The sequence below is a fragment of the Polyodon spathula genome, unplaced genomic scaffold (assembly GCF_017654505.1).
Source record: "Polyodon spathula isolate WHYD16114869_AA unplaced genomic scaffold, ASM1765450v1 scaffolds_1606, whole genome shotgun sequence".
NCBI lineage: Eukaryota > Metazoa > Chordata > Actinopteri > Acipenseriformes > Polyodontidae > Polyodon > Polyodon spathula.
The window spans coordinates 1-19,804 of NW_024473083.1; the positions used below are offsets into that span (position 1 = coordinate 1).

At 43.4% G+C, this 19,804-nt stretch overlaps 1 protein-coding gene and 6 non-coding genes across 7 annotated transcripts; 5 read left to right on the forward strand and 2 right to left on the reverse strand.

The window, feature by feature from the left end:
* Positions 1 to 6,207: 6,207 nt before the first annotated feature.
* On the forward strand, positions 6,208 to 6,280 carry trnaa-agc. Its single transcript has one exon. It is a non-coding gene; the product is annotated as a tRNA-Ala (tRNA).
* Positions 6,281 to 6,632: 352 nt separating this feature from the next.
* On the forward strand, positions 6,633 to 6,704 carry trnae-uuc. The gene has a single exon. It is a non-coding gene; the product is annotated as a tRNA-Glu (tRNA).
* Positions 6,705 to 7,558: 854 nt separating this feature from the next.
* On the forward strand, positions 7,559 to 7,630 carry trnaw-cca. Its single transcript has one exon. It is a non-coding gene; the product is annotated as a tRNA-Trp (tRNA).
* Positions 7,631 to 8,318: 688 nt separating this feature from the next.
* Positions 8,319 to 8,390, reverse strand: trnam-cau. The gene has a single exon. It is a non-coding gene; the product is annotated as a tRNA-Met (tRNA).
* Positions 8,391 to 8,910: 520 nt separating this feature from the next.
* trnae-uuc lies at positions 8,911 to 8,982 on the forward strand. The gene has a single exon. It is a non-coding gene; the product is annotated as a tRNA-Glu (tRNA).
* Positions 8,983 to 9,417: 435 nt separating this feature from the next.
* Positions 9,418 to 9,490, forward strand: trnak-cuu. The gene has a single exon. It is a non-coding gene; the product is annotated as a tRNA-Lys (tRNA).
* A 1,992-nt stretch (positions 9,491 to 11,482) lies between these two features.
* Positions 11,483 to 19,673, reverse strand: LOC121309979 (zinc transporter ZIP1-like). The gene is made up of 4 exons (XM_041243173.1): positions 19,261 to 19,673; positions 16,026 to 16,300; positions 14,602 to 14,732; positions 11,483 to 14,277 (listed from the first exon to the last, which is right to left on the reverse strand). Exons 2-4 carry the CDS (start codon positions 16,213 to 16,215, stop codon positions 13,573 to 13,575), a joined length of 1,026 nt encoding a protein of 341 aa, XP_041099107.1. The 5' UTR covers positions 16,216 to 16,300; positions 19,261 to 19,673; the 3' UTR covers positions 11,483 to 13,572.
* Positions 19,674 to 19,804: the final 131 nt, after the last annotated feature.

Below are 19,804 nucleotides of genomic sequence, written 5' to 3' on the forward strand. Positions count from 1 at the left end.
CTAGTTGAAACCCAGCCCAGTGTTCAATACTGACACAGTGGATACACACGATGCATGTACTCCCCATGTTAGCCTTCAAACCGCTGCAACATTGCACCTCTATCCTTAAAGCAAAAACATTATTCCATCAAAACAGGACATTATTTCAGAAACCCCCGTCGCTATTCAATACCTTCTTACTTACCTCTTACTACTAGCGTGGATCCATTGCCCGTGTACATGATTGGGCTCTTAATAAAAGCGCAATAGTACGTCGCGGAATCGTTCACCTGCGCGTTGTTGAGGTTCAGGGAACAGGATTTCTCGATTTCGTTGCCTACGAAGCTGTCACCGGGTCTGACACTTTGATAAGTTTCCAGGGTCGGTCTGCTCTTGGACCGCAGTTTGAACCAGATGACACTGAAGCACTTTCCATTCATGTCCTCGATATCGCAGGTCAAGTTTACGCTGCTCCCGACCTCGGCTCTGATTAAGGGCGGGTATTGGAACAGTCCCGCATCTCCAACTGAAACGAGAAAAAATAGAAAATGTAATACTGTTTATATTTCTAAGAACCCTAATCTAAAAATGAATAATAATAATATTTGCAAGAGTTTATTTTTGTATTGCAAACAGTAATATCATGGCCAACCAAAATATGTTAAGAATTGACCTTGTAAATGAAAAATATAATAATTTGACATAACAATATAAACTTTTTTTTTTGTTAATGAGTGAATACAAAACGTCTCCTATTGTACTATGATGTAACATTCTACATTTAAAATAATAATAATAATAATAATAATAATAATAATAATAATAATAATAATAATAATAATAATAATATCCCAAAATAATAACATAAGACATATTTAACATGTACGCGGCAAGTTTTTTAATTGTACATCCAATATAATAATAAATTGAATAATAATAATAATAATAATATAATAATAATAATAATAATAATAATAATAATAATAATAATAATAATAATAATAATAATAATAATAAACAAGTGTAAATCTGAAACCCCCAGTTGTTGTGCAATGTTAGAATATAAACAGTAAAGCCACGCTACCTTGGAGCGTGTAGAATAGCAGAATGAGCAGCATGGCGCGTTTCCCTGCAAGGCTGAGGAGAATGCTATGTGTGTTATCCGCACTGCAGACAGTATCAGTGAACAGGGCAAAGAGAGGGGGCTGCAATACACAAGCCAGGAAGTGTCCATATTGTACAGAGTTCCCGCTGCAAGGTGGCTCAGTATCGCAAGATTACATCTTTATACACAGTTAGTTATGGCTATACAAATACATACAACAGAAACATGTATTCCTACATCAATATTCAAACGAGTGACTTTTAATTCCAATATTCTAAAACTCCGCCTGACTCACCTCGGTTTCAAAGCCGGTTCTTTTTTTGTAAAAGGTCAAATCAATGGGTGACATTTTTCTTTGAAGAAAGTCTGTAAACAGACTTGATTTGCTGTGCGTCTGAAATCAAACCACTGGAACTGAAAATCTGGGGAAATTGTCTTGCAAATGAGCGATTGTCTAGTTGAATTGATGACTTCAATAGGCCACCCGTGCAATTCATTTCAAATAGTAAAGAGAAAAGGAACACAGAGCCGCACACGATAAAACGCAGGAGACTTTTTAGAAGCTGTTTAAGACGCCCGATTAAAACACGAAGCGGTCTGACATTTTCAAGCACGGGTGCCTATTGTTTTTACATCAATGATTATATATATATATATATATATATATATATATATATATATATATATATATAATATATATATATCGTAATATTCTTCGTGGCTCTTTAAAATTTCCCTGGTTATCGGCTCCTTTAACTAGAAAGGTCGGACAGCTCTTCTTTAAAAATATAGACCAGTCTGGAAGAAGGACGCCAGATATGTTTTATGGAATAATGTTATCACTAGGATATATACCAGAAATTCAGTTAGAAAAAATAAACGTTTAACATCATCAATCAATCAATCAATCTTTGTTTTATATAGCGCCTTTCATAGTGGACCACCATCACAAAGCGCTTTACAAGATAGCGAGGAGCAATGCGTAATACACTAAACACAGTGAAATACAGTGCATAGCACATTAAATACGAACAGTAAAAAACAATGCAAATACATTAGATACAGTGCATTCAATACAAACACGATTTAAACGTTGTTCAGTGTAAACGCATCGCTCCTTTATTTTGCTAGTGCTTTTGTGCGGGTGAAAAATAAGTTCTTAAACGCTGAAGAAATGTCTAAAATCTGTTGCATGAGAGGATGCTTCATTCCTTGGCATTTTTGTGATTTGCAGTTAGCTACATCTGTTAATGTGTTGTCACAATCAGACTATACAGTTTCCTAGAATCGCGAGTACTAATGCACTGACTGGTCTAGCGAAGGCAGACCTTTCCAAGGTGTTGCAACAAACACAGTGTTGTGGCATTTAGAAGCGCGATGCTAACAGGTCGCTGTGCGCTTACTGGACTACACTTCCGGACAGACAACATTTTCCATATCGCTTTACAAAACGCAGAAACACATAAGCGAGTGCAAGTCAAAGCAGGTAAGCCACAAAACAGCAGAGCAGCTGGCAGCCTGCACGTACCGGGAGCTTTTACTCCACGTACAAAACAAAACAACAAAGGAAAACAGCCCGTGACGTCTCAGTTTGGATTAAGCAAACATAAGTGCAAGAAAGATATTTATTTCCTCCCCGGTACCGCTAGAAAAAACGTACAATAAATTAAATTATTTTCTAAATAGATTTAAACAGTGCTGTTGATTTCATCTTTACTAACAGTTTGAAAACTAGATCGATCGATCGATCGATCGATAAGAACATAAGAAAGTTTACAAACGAGGAGGCCATTCGGCCCATCTTGCTCGTTTGGTTGTTAGTAGCTTATTGATCCCAGAATCTCATCAAGCAGCTTCTTGAAGGATCCCAGAGTGTCAGCTTCAACAACATTACTGGAGAGTTGATTTCAGACCCTCACGATTCTCTGATAGATAGACAGATAGATAGATAGATGGACAGATAGATAGATAGATGCAGGTAAAGCTGATTCCTAATGGTGAACACAGCCTCTCAGCTAGCCTTGTCTCTTTCCAGTCGGTCTACAATCTTGCCCTTGAGATAGCTTTGGTACACTCAACCTTCAGGTAAAGGGAACGTTAGGTTATCATCATAACGCTGGTCCCCTGAATTAGAAATGTAACCATTAGCCTTCAAGGTCTCTGCATCACAGTCTCGCCTGAGCAGCTTTGGTCTAGTGGTTAAAGAAACAGGCTTGTAAGCAGGAGGTCCCTGGTTCAAATCCCAGCTGACTCACAGTGTGACCCTGAGCAAGTCACTGAACTCTGTCTTTGGGGTGAGACGTTGTTGTAAGTGATTCTGCAGGTGATGCATAGCTCACACACCCTAGTCTCGTATTTTGTAAAGTGCTTTGTGATGGTGGTCCACTATGAAAGGTGCTATATAAAGATGTTTATTATTATTATTACATCTCTATTTCACGAAAAACAGGGTTACGATAATAACCTAGCGTTTCTGTCAGCGTGTGTGTGTGTGTGTGTGTGTGTGTGTGTGTGTGTGTGTGTGTGTGTGTGTGTGTGTGTTCTGACTTGACCTCTGGAATCCTCATTGCTGGTGCGAGGTTCCTTCACCCGCTATGATGCCATGGAATGTTCCCTAGGTCATCGAGCGCACACAGGTTCCAAGAGCAATAAGCAGAGAGTGATCTCTCTGGAAAATGCACAATTCTATGATAAAGTCCGAATCTGATTGCAAAGCATCCGTTATCCTATTTCTGCTTAATCGAAAGTGGATTTACACCTTCATTGGGGGAGGTCCTTTTAAAAATTGATTTTGAATAGGGGGACCCCCCCCCCCCCCAGATGAAAATTGAACGAATGGGCCAGACAGTTTGAGTTTTTCAGACCTGCTGTTGTTGAAAAAGGGTTGTTGATACGGGGAAGGAGGAGGAGAGAGAGGGAGGGAGGGAGGGACGGGTGAGAGGAGATGAGGGGGAGGAGGGATAAGTGAAGGGAGACATGTTAAAGTTTTTGGACAGATCCCCTTTTTTTTAAAGGATTTTGAATAGAAACCCATAGCTGTGGAGAGGAGAGGAGAGGGAGAGTGGATGGGAAGGGAAGGGAAGAGGGGACAGAGAGTAGAGGGGGGTGAGAAAAGAGGAAGGGGAAGAGGATAAGGACGGGAGGGGGAAGGGGAGGGGGAAGGAGCTGTGATTGGTGCCAGTCAATGCATTTCAAAGCTCCTTGAAGCTGTACTAATTCCCTCAATGATCCCTTTTTTGTAAGCTGCAAATCTGCTTTGCTCTTGATTTGCATTCGCCCTCACTGCACGGCAGAGCTAGCTGTGACCCTACCTGTATGGAGAGAAGAGAAACAGAGCAGGTGCATAATTGGGCTTCATGACTGGGAGTCTTTGTACAGCATGTGGAAGTACTTAACTGCCGAGTACACCTGCCAAATACCCAGGGTTCTCCCAGGAAATGCAGTTTTTTTTTTTCTTTACCTCCATACCATAGACCAAAACACAGAATGGACACATTCTACTCCTTTCAGCTTTAGCCACTAGAGCCACACAGCTTGCCTCTCTCCCAGTCTCTAAACTCTACCCTCTAAGCCACATTGCTTCCCTCCCTCCCAGTCCCTCAGCTCTACCAACTGGGTAACACTACTACATTCCCTCAGTGCTAACCAGTAGTCCAACTGCTTCTCTCCCTCGCTTTTCCTCAGCTTAACCACCATGTCACACTGTTCCCCTTCGCTTCCCGGCTCTATAAGATCCTTAGTCCCAGGCCAGGGCCAGGCGCAAGCAACAAGTTCTGCTTATATTGCAAAACCGCAAAGCCGCGTGTCCTCCTGAGGTGGAGGTGGAGCACCCTGGCACCGTCCAGCAGCCTCTCCGGGGTTTGCACCGAACCTGAGGTGCGCCCGAAGAGACTTGGCGCGTCTTGCCTACAAGCACCGTGTCATCTGCAGAGCGTGTCTGCGCGTCAGGGCGAGGGGAACGCAAGCGCCAGCTGCCGTGCATTCAGATAACACCGTGTGCGATGAGTGAGCGGCGGAGAGAGGGCGTCTCGTTTCTGCGTGTGAAAAGAAAGATATAAACCTGCCTGAAAAAAAAGCAGTGCAGCAAGAGCAGCCGTGAGTGACTGAAAGACGGAATTGCACGAAGACCGTCGTTTTCGTTTCAATCACCGTGAAGTGATTTCCACAAGCGGCGCGGTAAGGATTCGGCAGCTCAGATAGACCTGGGAAGGAGGAAGAGAGAGCAGAGGGAGAGGGCGGCAGTCTTGTGGTTACAGTGTAAAGCTGAGCCGAGAAAAGAAACCGGATTGGAATACAACTGACCATTTTTTTTTAATAATATAAAATAACGTTAGCGAAGACAGCAACGATTCTGGGTGATGCGCTAGAGGACGTGCCTCCTACGGGGCTGCGTCAGGAAAGCGTGGTTTTGCTGTTGACAGAAAACGCACGTCTTTTTTTTTTTTTTTTAATACAGCAAGCGCCTCTTCATTTCTTCGTGTATTATTTCGTTGTTTTGTTTGTTTGTTTATCTGTCACGGCGTCTTTGTGTAAATTCTCAAATGACGGTTCGGGTTTAAGACTTACACGGGGGTGGCAATGTTAGGGCTAGCCGGGGTTACGCTGTATCTTTGGCGAGGTCGGATAGTTGATCCACTGTAATAATCGTAAACCCCTTTTCATTGTTTCTGATCTCTGAGTGGTTTACTTTTTAGTTGCTCTATAAAAAACTAAATTAATAGCATTATTAATATTAGCATTTCTTAATATTAGTAATATTATTATGCACAGAATGTGGTTGCCATGGCATCAGTGTTCCAAGATTGAATAGCTGCCTGTAGCTGTTCACGCCTTTTTTTATGGAAAAGCGGTTATCGAGTGACACTTGCTAAATATAATAACCATTCTATTAGCATTACACGTGTTATTATACAACTGTTTTCTGACTGTCACATCACAGTGGAAGAGTATTGCTATTTATTGTAGTATATATACTATGCTGTAATTGAGACCACATCTTGTGCTGCAGTGTCGATGGTGCGGGAAATTTGCAAATCGTAGACGTCTTTGCTAATAACTGTGGGACAATTGAACACTCGTATCAAGCTGCGATATAACCTATGAGAATGGAAAGGATGCTTGTAGGGGAATTAGCTCAAATGGTAGAGCGCTCGCTTAGCATGCGAGAGGTAGCGGGATCGATGCCCGCATTCTCCAAGTAGTTTTAATGTATGCACGTATTTATTAGCAACGCATCATGGAGATAAATATAGTGTTTCAATTTTTTGTAGAGAGACGCCCGCCCTGCATGTGTATTTTAATGTACAGTAGTAACCGGTCTTGCGTCTGACTCCAGATCAGAAGGTTGCGTGTTCAAATCACGTCGGGGTCATCCTTTCTGTTTCTCTTCCACTTTTTAACTTGTTTCGATTTGAATGTGTCCAGCAACTAGCTCATATTTCAGTATGTCCAGTATTTCGTTGATTGCAAATATAGTGGTCTTGCAGCTTTTCAGTCATTGTACTGAATACTATCTACTGTTGCATGTCCTTGTTTTTATCCTAAAGTTTCCCATATGGTCTAGCGGTTAGGATTCCTGGTTTTCACCCAGGCGGCCCGGGTTCGACTCCCGGTATGGGAACGTCTCTGTTTTATTGTCTTTTAGTTACAGAAGTGAGGTCACTTGTAATGTGTTTTCATTATGATAATAAAGCCGCATTTACTTCAAATATGAATATATTCGTTCTTACAGTATTTTCTCAAACAAGACAAGTTCAGAGCTCACTTTTAGTGACAGACACTTCCACCTGTCAGCCCGGCAGGTTCCGACTTTGTGACAATTTTTTGTGAAGAAAGACGCCCGCCCTGCCTGCATATTTTAAAGTACAGTAGTAAACGGTAGCGCATCTGACTCCAAATCAGAAGGTTGCGTGTTCAAATCAAGTCGGGGTCATTCTTTTTGTTTTCATTATGATGATAAAGTAGCATTTACTTCAAATATGAATATATTCGTTATATTCGTTGTTGTTTACATTTTAAACAGTATTGCAACAAAATGTCGTATGTGCTTTGTCAGATAGGAATTGCTATTGTGAATAAGCAAGCTCGAGCCACAGCGCACAGCGCAGCTGCATGGGGACACAGAGGTGGAAGTTTAAAAGCTACTGAATAAACGAGCTGATTCTACTTTTTGAAGAAATTCAAAACATACCTCTAGTCGAAATATTTGCTATTTCGTTAATTCATTTATTTTTTACATTTGCAAATGGTAAACTTCATTGTCAATAACTGACATTTGAACACTCGTATCAAGCTGCCATATAATCTATGAGAAAAGATAACATATTTTAAGGGGAATTAGCTCAAATGGTAGAGCGCTCGCTTAACATGCAAGAAGCATCGGGATCGATGACCGCATTCTCCAATCGTTTTAATGTAGGCTCGTATACATTGCCAACGCATTATAGAGATCAATAAAACCATTTACTACGCCAGGACCTCGTGGCGCAACGGTAGCGCGTCTGACTCCAGATCAGAAGGTTGCGTGTTCAAATCACGTCGGGGTCATCCTTTCTGCTTCTCTTCCACTTTTTAACTTGTTTCGATTTGAATGTTAATTAATTAATACAAGTTAAATGCAGCTACCGCACTTAAACAACCCACAAGATGCAGTAAACACGGTGTAGAAACAGAACAGCCCGCCGCTCGCCGCTGCAGCTTTAATGACGCGCTTGCCTGCTTGACGTTTCTTCAGCGTCATGATTAACAGGGATGGTAAAGTAGTGGTGCTTTAGTAGTTACTTTTTCTCTTTTTATAATTTCACTCAAACTATCCAATAAGTAATTCAGTTTGAATTTATTTTCTAGTAATATATTAATATTAGGCAGGCTTCAATGAGTTACAGTTTAATAATTGAATCTCGGGTTTGTGCGACGTGATAAATGACGAGAGGAAAGGTGGAGTTTATAAACTGGCACAGAACCCCGAGATGGGATTGTTTTCCTGTATCTCACTGAAGAGGCCCATCTATTATTATTATAATACCGGGATGCCCTTGTGATGCTAATATTAAAGAAGTCGGGGTTCAGCAGTGCAGCTCGTTTCTTTTTCCCGTTTTTAACGTGTTTCAATTGAATGTGTCCCGCAACTAGCTTATATTTCAGTATGTCCAGTATTTCGTTGATTGCAAATATAATAGTCTTGCCTTAGGTTATGTTTTAGAAAAAGTACTCCGCCAACAGAAGAAAAACAAGCTAGCAGAGGATGGTTTCGATCCATCGACCTCTGGGTTATGGGCCCAGCACGCTTCCGCTGCGCCACTCTGCTACATTGACGGACTTGTGAATTACCAAGCAGAATAAGCCAATTCCAGTACTCTCTCTATTTGACAGTACTACTGCTCACAAACAGGAGATCGTCAAAAAACACGCTGCCATGTTTCCACCGTGGGACTTTTCGCGGGTAAGGCAAACTTGATAACCACTGCTCTACAGAAACATTAATAAGCTTACTTGCATTCAGCTCTGCTGTAACCGAGACCACGTCTTGTGCTGCAGTGTCGATGGTGCGGCACTCGGCAATGTATGCTTTAATGCAATACACAACGCAACAAGGAAGATGCCTGTTTACATAAGCACATTTCAAACTGATAAATAGAAATGTTAAAACAATTTCTGATTTTTTTCAAAGTAATATGTTCTATGATACATTAAAATAGTTTTAATACATATCTTAAAGTCTTAAATCTGACTACATTTCTAACGTGTGTTAGTGGTTCACTTTTAAATACCAATCATTGTACTGAATACTATCTACTGTTGCATGTCCATGATTTTAGTCTGCAACTTCCCATATGGTCTAGCGGTTAGGATTCCTGGTTTTCACCCAGGCGGCCCGGGTTCGACTCCCGGTATGGGAATGTCTCTGTTTTATTGTCTTTTAGTTACAGAAGTGAGGTCACTTGTAATGTGTTTTCATTATGATAATAAAGCCGCATTTACTTCAAATATGAATATATTCATTCTTACAGTATTTTCTCAAACAAGACAAGTTCAGAGCTCACTTGGTTAGTGACAGACACTTCCACCTGTCAGCCCGGCAGGCTCAGACGTTGTGACAATTTTTTGTAGACGCTCGCCCTGCTTGCGTATTTTAAAGTACAGTAGTAAACGGTAGCGCGTCTGGCTCCAGATCAGAAGGTTGCGTGTTCAAATCAAGTCGGGGTCATCCTTTTTGTTTTCATTATGATGATAAAGCCGCATTTACTTCAAATATGAATATATTCGTTGTGTTTTCTCAAACAAGAGAAGTTCAGAGCTCAGTTGGCTAGAGTGACAGACTATACCACCAGTCAGCCCGGCTAGCTCAGTCGGTAGAGCATGAGACTCTTAATCTCAGGGTCGTGGGTTCGAGCCCCACGTTGGGCGTACGTTTTTGAATACAAATTGCAGATGTTTCTTAGAGGCAGCGGAGCAATGTTTGAATCTGTTCACATTTTAAACAGTATTGCAACAAAACGTCTTTGTGCTTTGTCAGAAAGGAATTGCTATTGTGAAGAAGCACACTCCGTACTAAACTGCAAGTACTTTGCAATTGACCCTGTGTGATGGTGATCCGCTGTGAAAGGCGCTACAAAAAGATTATTATTAATATTTCTTTAGAACACATAGTATGAGATGTATTATGATTGGTAAAAATCAAGATTGTACTAAATATTTGAAACGCATTCAAAAATGTGCCTGTGTGTGTCCTAAAAAAAAAAGCAAAAACAAAAAAAACACATCTCTATGGAAATCTTCAACTTCACCTGTAGTTTATCCATCATACAAAGTATTTACCGGTTTGGAGAATAAATTAATCTGGGACCACACTTCTTACCAAATACTTGACCATTTATTGGATCTCTGCTGTGTTAAATTACAGGCAGTGAAATTAATACAAGTTAAATGCAGCTACCGCACTTAAACAACCCACAAGATACATTAAAAACGGTGTAGAAACAGAACAGCCCGCCGCTCGCCGCTGCAGCTTTAATGACGCGCTTGCCTGCTTGACGTTTCTTCAGCGTCATGATTAACAGTGATGGTAAAGTAGTTACTTTTTCTCTTTATAATTTCACTCAAACTATCCAATAAGTAATTCAGTTTGAATTTATTTTCTAGTAATATATTAATATTAGACAGGCTTCAGTGAGTTACAGTTTAATAATTGAATCTCGGGTTTGTGCGACGTGATAAATGACGAGAGGAAAGGTGGAGTTTATAAACTGGCACAGAACCCCGAGATGGGATTGTTTTCCTGTATCTCACTGAAGAGGCCCATCTATTATTATTATAATACCTGGATACCCTTGTGATGCTAATATTAAAGAAGCCGGGGTTCAGCTGTGCAGCTCGTTTTTTCCCGTTTCTCTGAGATACGAATGTACCTCCATGTCTTCTTCATTTGGCGTATTCTCATTCTGTTGATCATTAATGAACATTTCTGTACTGTGGGTGCTTTCATTCCCCTTAACTCGAAAACCACACACACACACACACACACACACACACACACACACACACACACACACACACACACACACACACACACACACAGTTGCTGTCCTTGTTGAAATTGATATCAGTGTATAATAATTTGAACAGTATAAACATAGTATAATGAAAGTGGCAAATCCAAACAAAACACACTTCCTGGAAGCTCTGTCACCTATATTGCTGGTACAGTATTAAACTCGACTGCTGTAGAAAAGACATCCACCCGGTTAGGTACATAAAAGACACACATGCAACATCAATTACAAGAGCTATTGCAAATGAATGGACACTAAACTTTGGCACATGCATAGTAAATGCAATAATGACGGAAGACTTCAGAAAACATTCTGAACAGCGATGCTGCAGAAAACGCACATGATGTGCACCTCTTACCTGTTTAATATCATTACACGGGTGCTTTCTATTATTCTCTAAAGCGGGTTTTGATAAGATCATTATTTACAGTAGTTTTTTTTTTTTTCTGGCTTCTAAAGGAGTCTATAAAGCTGCAATTCTGAAGTGAGGTTGTTTCAGAAGCTCTGCATCTGCGAGTCAGTAAACAGAAAAGCTTAGTAGTTACAGAGAGGACATGAATTACACAGCACAGCCCGACTGGTTATTCTGCAAACGATTTCACTTTTGAAATACACCACGTGGGAGTCTTTTAAGAAGACCCAGTGGTTGGAGAATGAGATCTTTGCTTTGATATTTAGAAAACCCAACAATCTAAGAGAATGACGGAGGCCACACATGACATTAAAGAGGTAAGGAATGAAATACTGTATTAAAATGAACGTGTAGATCTACGGTCCTCTAGCTTCTTCCACTGTGCCCCACTGGGGTGCTGTTTTCCGTTGTGTATTTCAATTGCACCAGTGGACAGTGCCCTCTATGGGTCATGGTGGAAATTGCGCTCTCTTCGTGACAAAGCCCTCTTCTCCTTGCTGTTTTGTGCCCAAATGATCCAGACTGCACCCTGTACTAATGCAACACGCTAAGAATAACTGTGTCTTTATCATTGGGACTTTCAACACACAAACACAAATAAACTATGCACAGAATAAGTGAATACTAAAATACCCATTAATCAGAATAAGTGAATACTAAAATACCCACTAATACTATCTGTGTCAGGTCTGTATAACCCCATACACAATTCTCCTAGAAAAAACCCTACAGATAAAATGTCTTACAATTACACAGTCACATCTTAGTGGTACTTTGTTTCATTCGATGCACTTTGTAACACATACTGAAATAACACTGTGCATACCTATGCCATATACCACGGTGTCAAAAACCATCCAAATATTTTATGAAATATATCTATTTCATTTAACTTATAAACTGGAGGGAGCACCCTTTGTCTAGGGGGTGAGGGATGGAGAGAGGGAGCAGTTCAGTCTCCATGTCTCAAGCCTGCCCTAGACTGGAGGAAGCACCCTTTCTCTTAAGGGTATATCATTGGACATGGATAAAATACAGAAACAAGGTAAAACTATTAATATGAGCTATCTGGATCCCATGGTATAACAGCATTATTACACTGTGTATTCAATTGTACTTTCCACTGTAACTGAAGTGCAGGTAAAACACCACTGAAAACCAGGTCTGTATTCTTTATATCTACACATGGAAGAACAAACAGCATATCTAGGAAGCAAGCCAACAATGAAAGCACTTCAAAATAACACAGTTACAGTACTGATAGAAATATACACTGCAAGTCTTTTTATATACAGCTTACATGTTGGCCCCACTGAATTATATGAAGCTCAGTCAGGTTCTAAGCACCTCCGCGATCCTGTTTAGACATGGATCTGTGATGTGCTTCATCACTGCACTGATATATGCCAGTGGAAAGTGTGCAGCGTGGAAATGAAAACAAACAGGCAGTAACAGTGGCAGATGGGGACAGTCTGTCACGGCAGCAAGCATCTACTCACTGCGATTCGCCACAAAGTACTTGCAGTCCCTGTGTTCTGCTTCCCCCTGTGGATTACGTCATCATCCCAAGGATGCAAGCCACTGTGGAAATAGAGGAGCTACAGGCATGCCATGAGAGGCAATGCCTCGTCTCTATAGACTGGCGGCCAAGTGCAACTCCCACCCCGTGCAAAAAATGGTTTTACTATTTCTGAAGACATACAGCAGCCTTCAACAGGCAGGACTCATGCCTGCTCTAGGCAAGTCTAACACTAAATTCCAATCTGATTGTATTTTTTATATTTCTTTTTTCTTTTCGAAGTTGCAGAGCACTTAATGATCAAGAGGACCAAAGATGGACGGGCCACCCCTGATCACCCTGTCAAGCCGATCTCCTCTTTACCCTGCATGCTTGAGAGAACTGATTCCCACCTGTACTGGAGCCCCACAGCAGTGCAGCAGCCCTGCACGCCCCCAGCTCAGGGGAAGAGTGTGATCGAGCCGGGCTGGCAGGATTCTCCCGGTGCTGTTACAGGGGAGCCACTCTGCATCCTCATAGTGCAACAAGCTTTATCACAATTACTCTCAAGAAGCATCACTTACACAGACACGGAAATGAAGTATCACAGCGTTAGAACAGTTTAATCGATTACTTTACCCCCCGATTTGGAATGACCAATTACTCTCCCTCAACTCAACAACTTCCCACAACGGCTCAGGAGAACCAACGGGGAGCGGGCGTCTTCCGACCCACGAACCAATCGCCTCTCTACAACCAGGAGCTCTATGTGGTAAGGTGACCCTGAATTCCCAGCAAACTACAGCACCGCTTATCCAATCGGAATGGATCTTGTTAAGGACATTCTTCAGCAGTTATGGCACAACAGGGGTTATATATATTCTGATGCGCCTGTAGGACTGTCACATTTTTTTCATATATCTCAGAAACCGTTTTAACAACTGTGATGAAACCTGGTGAGGACATTCCTCGGTGATGGTGGAGTCTGGGTACACACATTTCCATGTCCAGTGCACAGCCAGCCTTTCTAGATCTTGATGAAGAGGAGCCCGGTCACCACAGCGAAGCCCGTGAGCAGCAGCAGCAGCTTGGGACCGCGCTGCTCCAGGGAGCTCAGCTCATGGGGCAGGATCTCCAGGAAGGTGATGTAGAGGAAGGTCCCGGCCGCCACGCCCTCGAGGACCGAGCGGGGGAGTTGGTGCACGGCGCTGGCGCTCTCCGTCAGGGTGATGCCCAGCCCGATGCCCAGGGGAGACATGGCAGAGAAGAGGACCAGGCAGGCCACCACGACGCCCTTCCTCAGCCGGTTCTGCATCAACTTCAGGGTGAGGCTGAAGGCGATGACGCACTTGTGGATCAACAGGGCAGCACAGATCTCCAGCACCTTCTCCCGCTGCGCCTGCAGCCCCACGGCCAGGCCCTCAAACACAGAGTGCAGCGACAGCGACACCACCAAGATCAAGCTCCGGGTGGCGGAGTGAGAGTTGAAGTCCACATGCAGATGGACCCCTCCCTCATCCCTGTCCCCCTGTCCCCTGCTGGGAACATGGTGCCTGTGGACAGGCTCCTGATGATCCCAGCTCCCTGACTGGATGCTGGAGTCCCCCAGTAGGGCCCGTCTCTCCTCCAGTGAGCTGGCTGATTGGTCCTTGTAGGCCAGCACCATTTGTTCCATCACAAGGACCAGGAAGAAGCCCATAGCCATGATAAACTCAGGCAGGGGGAACTGGAGCTGCACAGGCAAGATTAAAAGCAAAACAGCAGAGGCGTTTCTAAGAGTATGACAGCTTTAAAATCCACAGGGAATATCAGTGTCACTGCGGGGAATTTGGATACATGAGTTTAGCACAGAGAGAAGAACAAGGGAGCATGCACTGGAGCTGAGCGAACGAAAGTTTAGAACAGAAGGTAAGAAGCACTTTTTTTACACAGAGTTATAAATGCAATAAATAGCACACCAGGTGATATAGTAGGATTTAAAACACTGGCAACATTTTAAAAAAAGACTAGTCTGTGCTTTTAAATGAGATCCCCACACCTGTTCTCATGTACTCACAGTGACCTGGAGGCTGTCGAACACCTCTGTGATCCCGGCCAGGTAGTCAGGGACCAGGTCCAGCAGGCAGGTAGCCAGGAACACACCGCCCGCAAAGCAGCTCACCAGACTAAGCACGGTCCTGCGCGTGGCTGCACCACAGGGGACACACACACCGGGTCAGCGCCATGAGACACACACACACAGGATCAGCACCATGGGACACACACACACACACACACACAGGATCAGCACCATGACACACACACACACACAGGATCAGCACCATGACACACACACACACACACAGACACACACACACACACACACACACACACAGGATCCACAGCTGTATGTATGTATATATGTTTTACAGTCTCATACAGCAGTTATTAAGATCGTCATAAAGCTTTTGTTCTTGTGGTTTATCACCAGAACCCCTTGATGGAAGTACAGCTTTATAAGGCACACTGTGGTATAAAACATTCCTTCTGGCTCACTGCAGCTCCAGTGGGCTTGGCTGTTTCACCACTTCAGTTCGGTCACAGTGGAGCCCTCACGTGTGGTTTACTATCACCAGCAACCACACGTTCTATCTAAACACTGCACTGTTATCAGGAACACAGACGCAGTAGTAACTACACAGGTAAGGTTTCATATTCTGGGCTTATTCAGAGTCTGTTCTATATATGCATCAGAGTTGTGTAATCCATAACTAGTAAAACACTCAATAGTGCTGAAAACCTAAACAGAAACTATTAATTAAATCTAAATTTATTTTAGTATTTTTCTATTCAGTATCAAGTGTTGTACACATGTACTCTTATACTCATTTTAAATTAAATCACACAAGAGACTCCCACTGCATAGCAGTTTGATCCATTCCTGTTTTTACTACAAGTTTAATAAGACACACCAGCGCTTGTTTGCTATACACTGTGGCTAATGAAGCTCGTAGTAAAACCTGGAATGGGTGAAAGTGCTCTGCAATAGGAGTCTTATTTTCCATCCCTCATCTCTCCCGTCTCCCACGGTTACCACCAGTGTAATGTTAGCTATCGTCTCTATAAAATCAGCTAAAAATTCTGCCAATGACTACCTACAGGGGAAATATGACTGCTGATGCATAGTAGTTGGACCCAATCCTGCTTTTACTACAAGTTTAATAAGACACACCAGAGTTTGTTACCTACACACACTGGGGCTAATCAATCAAGTTTGTAGTAAAACCTGGACTGGGTGAACGTGCTCTGCAATAGGAGTCTTATTTCCATCCCGGCACAGTGACATGCTGCGGGTTTCAAGAGGAGGAAAGAAGAGTGTGCCCTTACAGCTACAACTGCCATGGAGGAACGCAAACCAACTGGAACATCAACAATGCATGGTTTCTAATCCAGAAACGCGCACGTGAGTCTCATTCCCACACGCTCCCTCTCCAGACTCACCGGTGGCCGTGTTGATTCTCCCCGAGCCCCGCAGCACACAGAGGGGTATGAAGCCACACAGCAGGGTCATGACCAGCAGCACAGCCAGGGAGCCCAGCTTCACCTCCAGCCCTGTGAGCGAGCGGGGAGGGGCACCCCCAGCCTGCCACACCAAGGGAGCCCCGGGGACCCAGCCGCTCCGCGAGCCCATCTCTCTCGTCGCAGCTCTGCTTCACACACCGGCCTCTCAGGTCACGCACACACTCGATCCAGACAGGTCAATCATGGGTAAGGTCCTGATGACAAAGAAGGAAAAGACTGTTTATTATTGTCGTTGATGCAATACTTGAGAAGCTACAATCCAATCAAAATCAGACCTGAGGTCAATTATAAATACAATTACTGCATAATCGTTTGCTGAAGTTGCAATTACAAAGCTGTTTTTTTTTCAATTACAGTTACAATTATGCTGTAGTCACAATTACATGAAAAAGTAACATAAACAGCTCCACACATTAACACGTTTACACAAATCACAGACACAAATACACAAACACACCATAGAATGTTTTTTCAAATAAATGGGGTAACTAGAAGTGGCTGAAAATACGAGAACGTTAGCTCAGTGTAAAACACAACTTGGTATGTAACTGAACTGTAACTGATAAATTACAGGGTTACGCAGGTGTGCCCAGGTTCAACTACAATTACACTGTAACTGCAATTAATTACAAATTCCAATAGCAATTGACCCTAGGTCTGATACAAATGTACCCTTGTATAGCGAGCGGTCCTCATGTCACAATTACAATGTAAAAGATCTCTGTTATGGATGTGCTTGTGGCTCGATGCGTTCCGGCTGTGAAGAAGCACACACAGAAAGATGGGTCTGCTGGAGACTGGAAAGGTTACAGAATCAGGTCTGGTTTGGTTTACAGTACGTGTATCAGTGTTTCAAACCTGCCTGCTTACAGCAGTGAACAAGGGCATACTTAAAGATAGTAGGATCAAACTATTATTATTATTAACCCTTTCACTGCTAGGGCTTTTGGAACGCCCAGTGCTAGAGGTTTTTCCTGAATTTGGGAAAGGATAATTTCAAAGTCAAATCTCTCACAAATCTCTAAAGGAGACATAGGAAAACTATGTTTTTTTTTCAGGACACTCTTTTCAGTGATGTTACGTTCGTGAGCACATCTGGTCAACTGATTGAGATACTGCGGGTTAAATATAAAATAAAATGAAAAATCGCGTTTTCAGGAACCAGCGTGACCTTTGCGAGCGACGGCTGTGTAAGCTTTTCTCTTCGCCTCCCTCGTTCACTTCGTTGTTTAAAAATATTAAGCCTCATTTTTCTTACATGCTTTTTTTTCTCCACTTTTGGCCGTCTGACACAGCCCAGGATGTCAAACTCGTCGAAAGAGAGACCTACAGTGCACTCCTCCTCTTCATCCAAGGGGGCGAACGGCAGTCTCGATCCGGATCTGGCCTCCGTTATCGAGGCGTGCATGTCTCAGACTCGTCAGTATTCTGAGCGTATATTATCCCATACTGAAATCCCATACTCCAAAATGACCATGCAATGGGAGTTCTCGACCTTTACCAAAGACTCTTCAGATGGCTCCGACTGCTCTCCGTGCATCCATGATCGGTAACGAGACTGCTATTGCAGCACCGGAGGCCAGGATTGACCGGATAGAGGCCAAGGTGGCAGACCTGGAGGATGGAATAATCTCCGTCTGGTTGGCCTGAAGGAGGGAGATGAGGGCTCTAACCTCATTGATTTTCTATCTCAACGTTGTCTGGTAAGACCGTCGAGATTATGCACACACACCATATATATTCCGACTAGTCTAGATCAAGGGTCAGGCTCTGCACTCCTATTTTTAAACTGTTGAGGTAGTTAGATCATCAGTCTGTGTTACAGGCAGCCAGGAAGAATGCCTCTCAGTCTACTGCCGGTAACATCAGGGTCTACCCAGATTACAGCAACATCACGGCTCTGCGCCGCAGGGCCTTTTCCCACCCCGTAGAGGCCTGCAGGTCATTCCTCCTTTATCTAGCAACCCCTTCGATTCAATCACGTCTCCACGGATCATCCCTTCCATTCTCCCGACGATGCTCCGGCCTTTCTGGATTCCCTCGGCCTTGCTGGCCCATCCCAGGACCAGGGTGAGAGTGATTTCAATAGGAATCGCTCACACACACACAGTACTGTATGAGAGTGATTTCAATAGGAATCGCTCACACACACACACAGTCACACACACACAGTACTGTATGAGAGTGATTTCAATAGGAATCGCTCACACACACACAGTACTGTATGAGAGTGATTTCAATAGGAATCGCTCACACACACACAGTACTGTATGAGAGTGATTTCAATAGGAATCGCTCACACAGTACTGTATGAGAGTGATTTCAATAGGAATCGCTCACACACACACAGTACTGTATGAGAGTGATTTCAATAGGAATCGCTCACACACACACAGTACTGTATGAGAGTGATTTCAATAGGAATCGCTCACACACACACAGTACTGTATGAGAGTGATTTCAATAGGAATCGCCCAGAGTGAATGCGCACATCACAAAAGCGCAAAGGACAGTATAGAGAAAAGAATAAAGAAAGAAAGCAAAATAGTTTTAATCCGATTTATTGTTGGATATGTTATTTTTATCTTTCACAACAAATGGTATGAATTGGATTAAAACTTTGGAGCCGATCGTGGGCCAGCGAGACTAGGTGAGTAGCTTGTGGAAGCAGGTCTCTGTGCAGGCTGAGTGAAGAGGAACACAGTGTTATTAAAGGAAATGCATCACACAGAATGAACGAGCTGCGAGCCTACTGGCGAGTCTAATCATTACCACTCACAACAAGCAACGCGTCGAGCGCAGGGGGTGTTAATTCCCGGAATGGACCCTCTCTCTGGAAAGGAGAAGACTCTCCTGTTAGTTTTGGGGACGCGCCTTCGCTTCGGGCATGACCTGAAACTTTTACTATGTTTTATTTTCAGCAACTGAGACGGACAAGCCACACAGATGCTGACACACGCTTGAGGAAACGAGACCCTCTACAGAACAAACACAAAGTTTGAGAAGTACAGTATGTGCATTACAAACTCCCTGGACTAATCTGAGAGACGTGCAACTCGTCAAAAGGACATCTGTTCAGCTTCCTCCACTCTACCACACATGCCCTGTGATTTTATACGGCATGCAAAAACTGGTATTTGAAATGGTTACTTACAAGTTTCCGTGCAGCCGCTCTCTCATGTCACGATATTCTGCGACAGTTGCGTCAGCTGACCGGCCGGGGAGGGAGGCGGGACTCGGGCTGCTTGATTGACATTCCCCATGACCTATCACACGATGGAGCCGCGCAGCCCGGCGAGCGCAGGAAACTTGATTACAAAAAAAATATATATATACATATAAACAAGATCTCTGGGTTGGCAGATTCTTCTTTCCACAAATTACACGTTATATTCCACGAGGAAGAACTGTCTTTGGGTCGCGGACAATAATATCGGCTCAGCGCGGTCTGGCTTTGGCTCGGGAAGTTTTCACTGTGAGTGACTAACCAATCGCGTAAAGGGCAACCCCCCTCTCCACCAATCACAGCGAAGCCGTCTGCGAATTCCGCGCTGCCTCGCGTCGATTGGTCAGAGCTGTCGACCCGTGACCAATCAGACGCGGGGGTCTCTTTCACGCCGGGGTGCCCTGGTGAGTTGCAAAGCGGATGACGTAAGCGCTGCCAGCCTGGACCGCAGAGTCGTGTTAGCAGGGCGAGT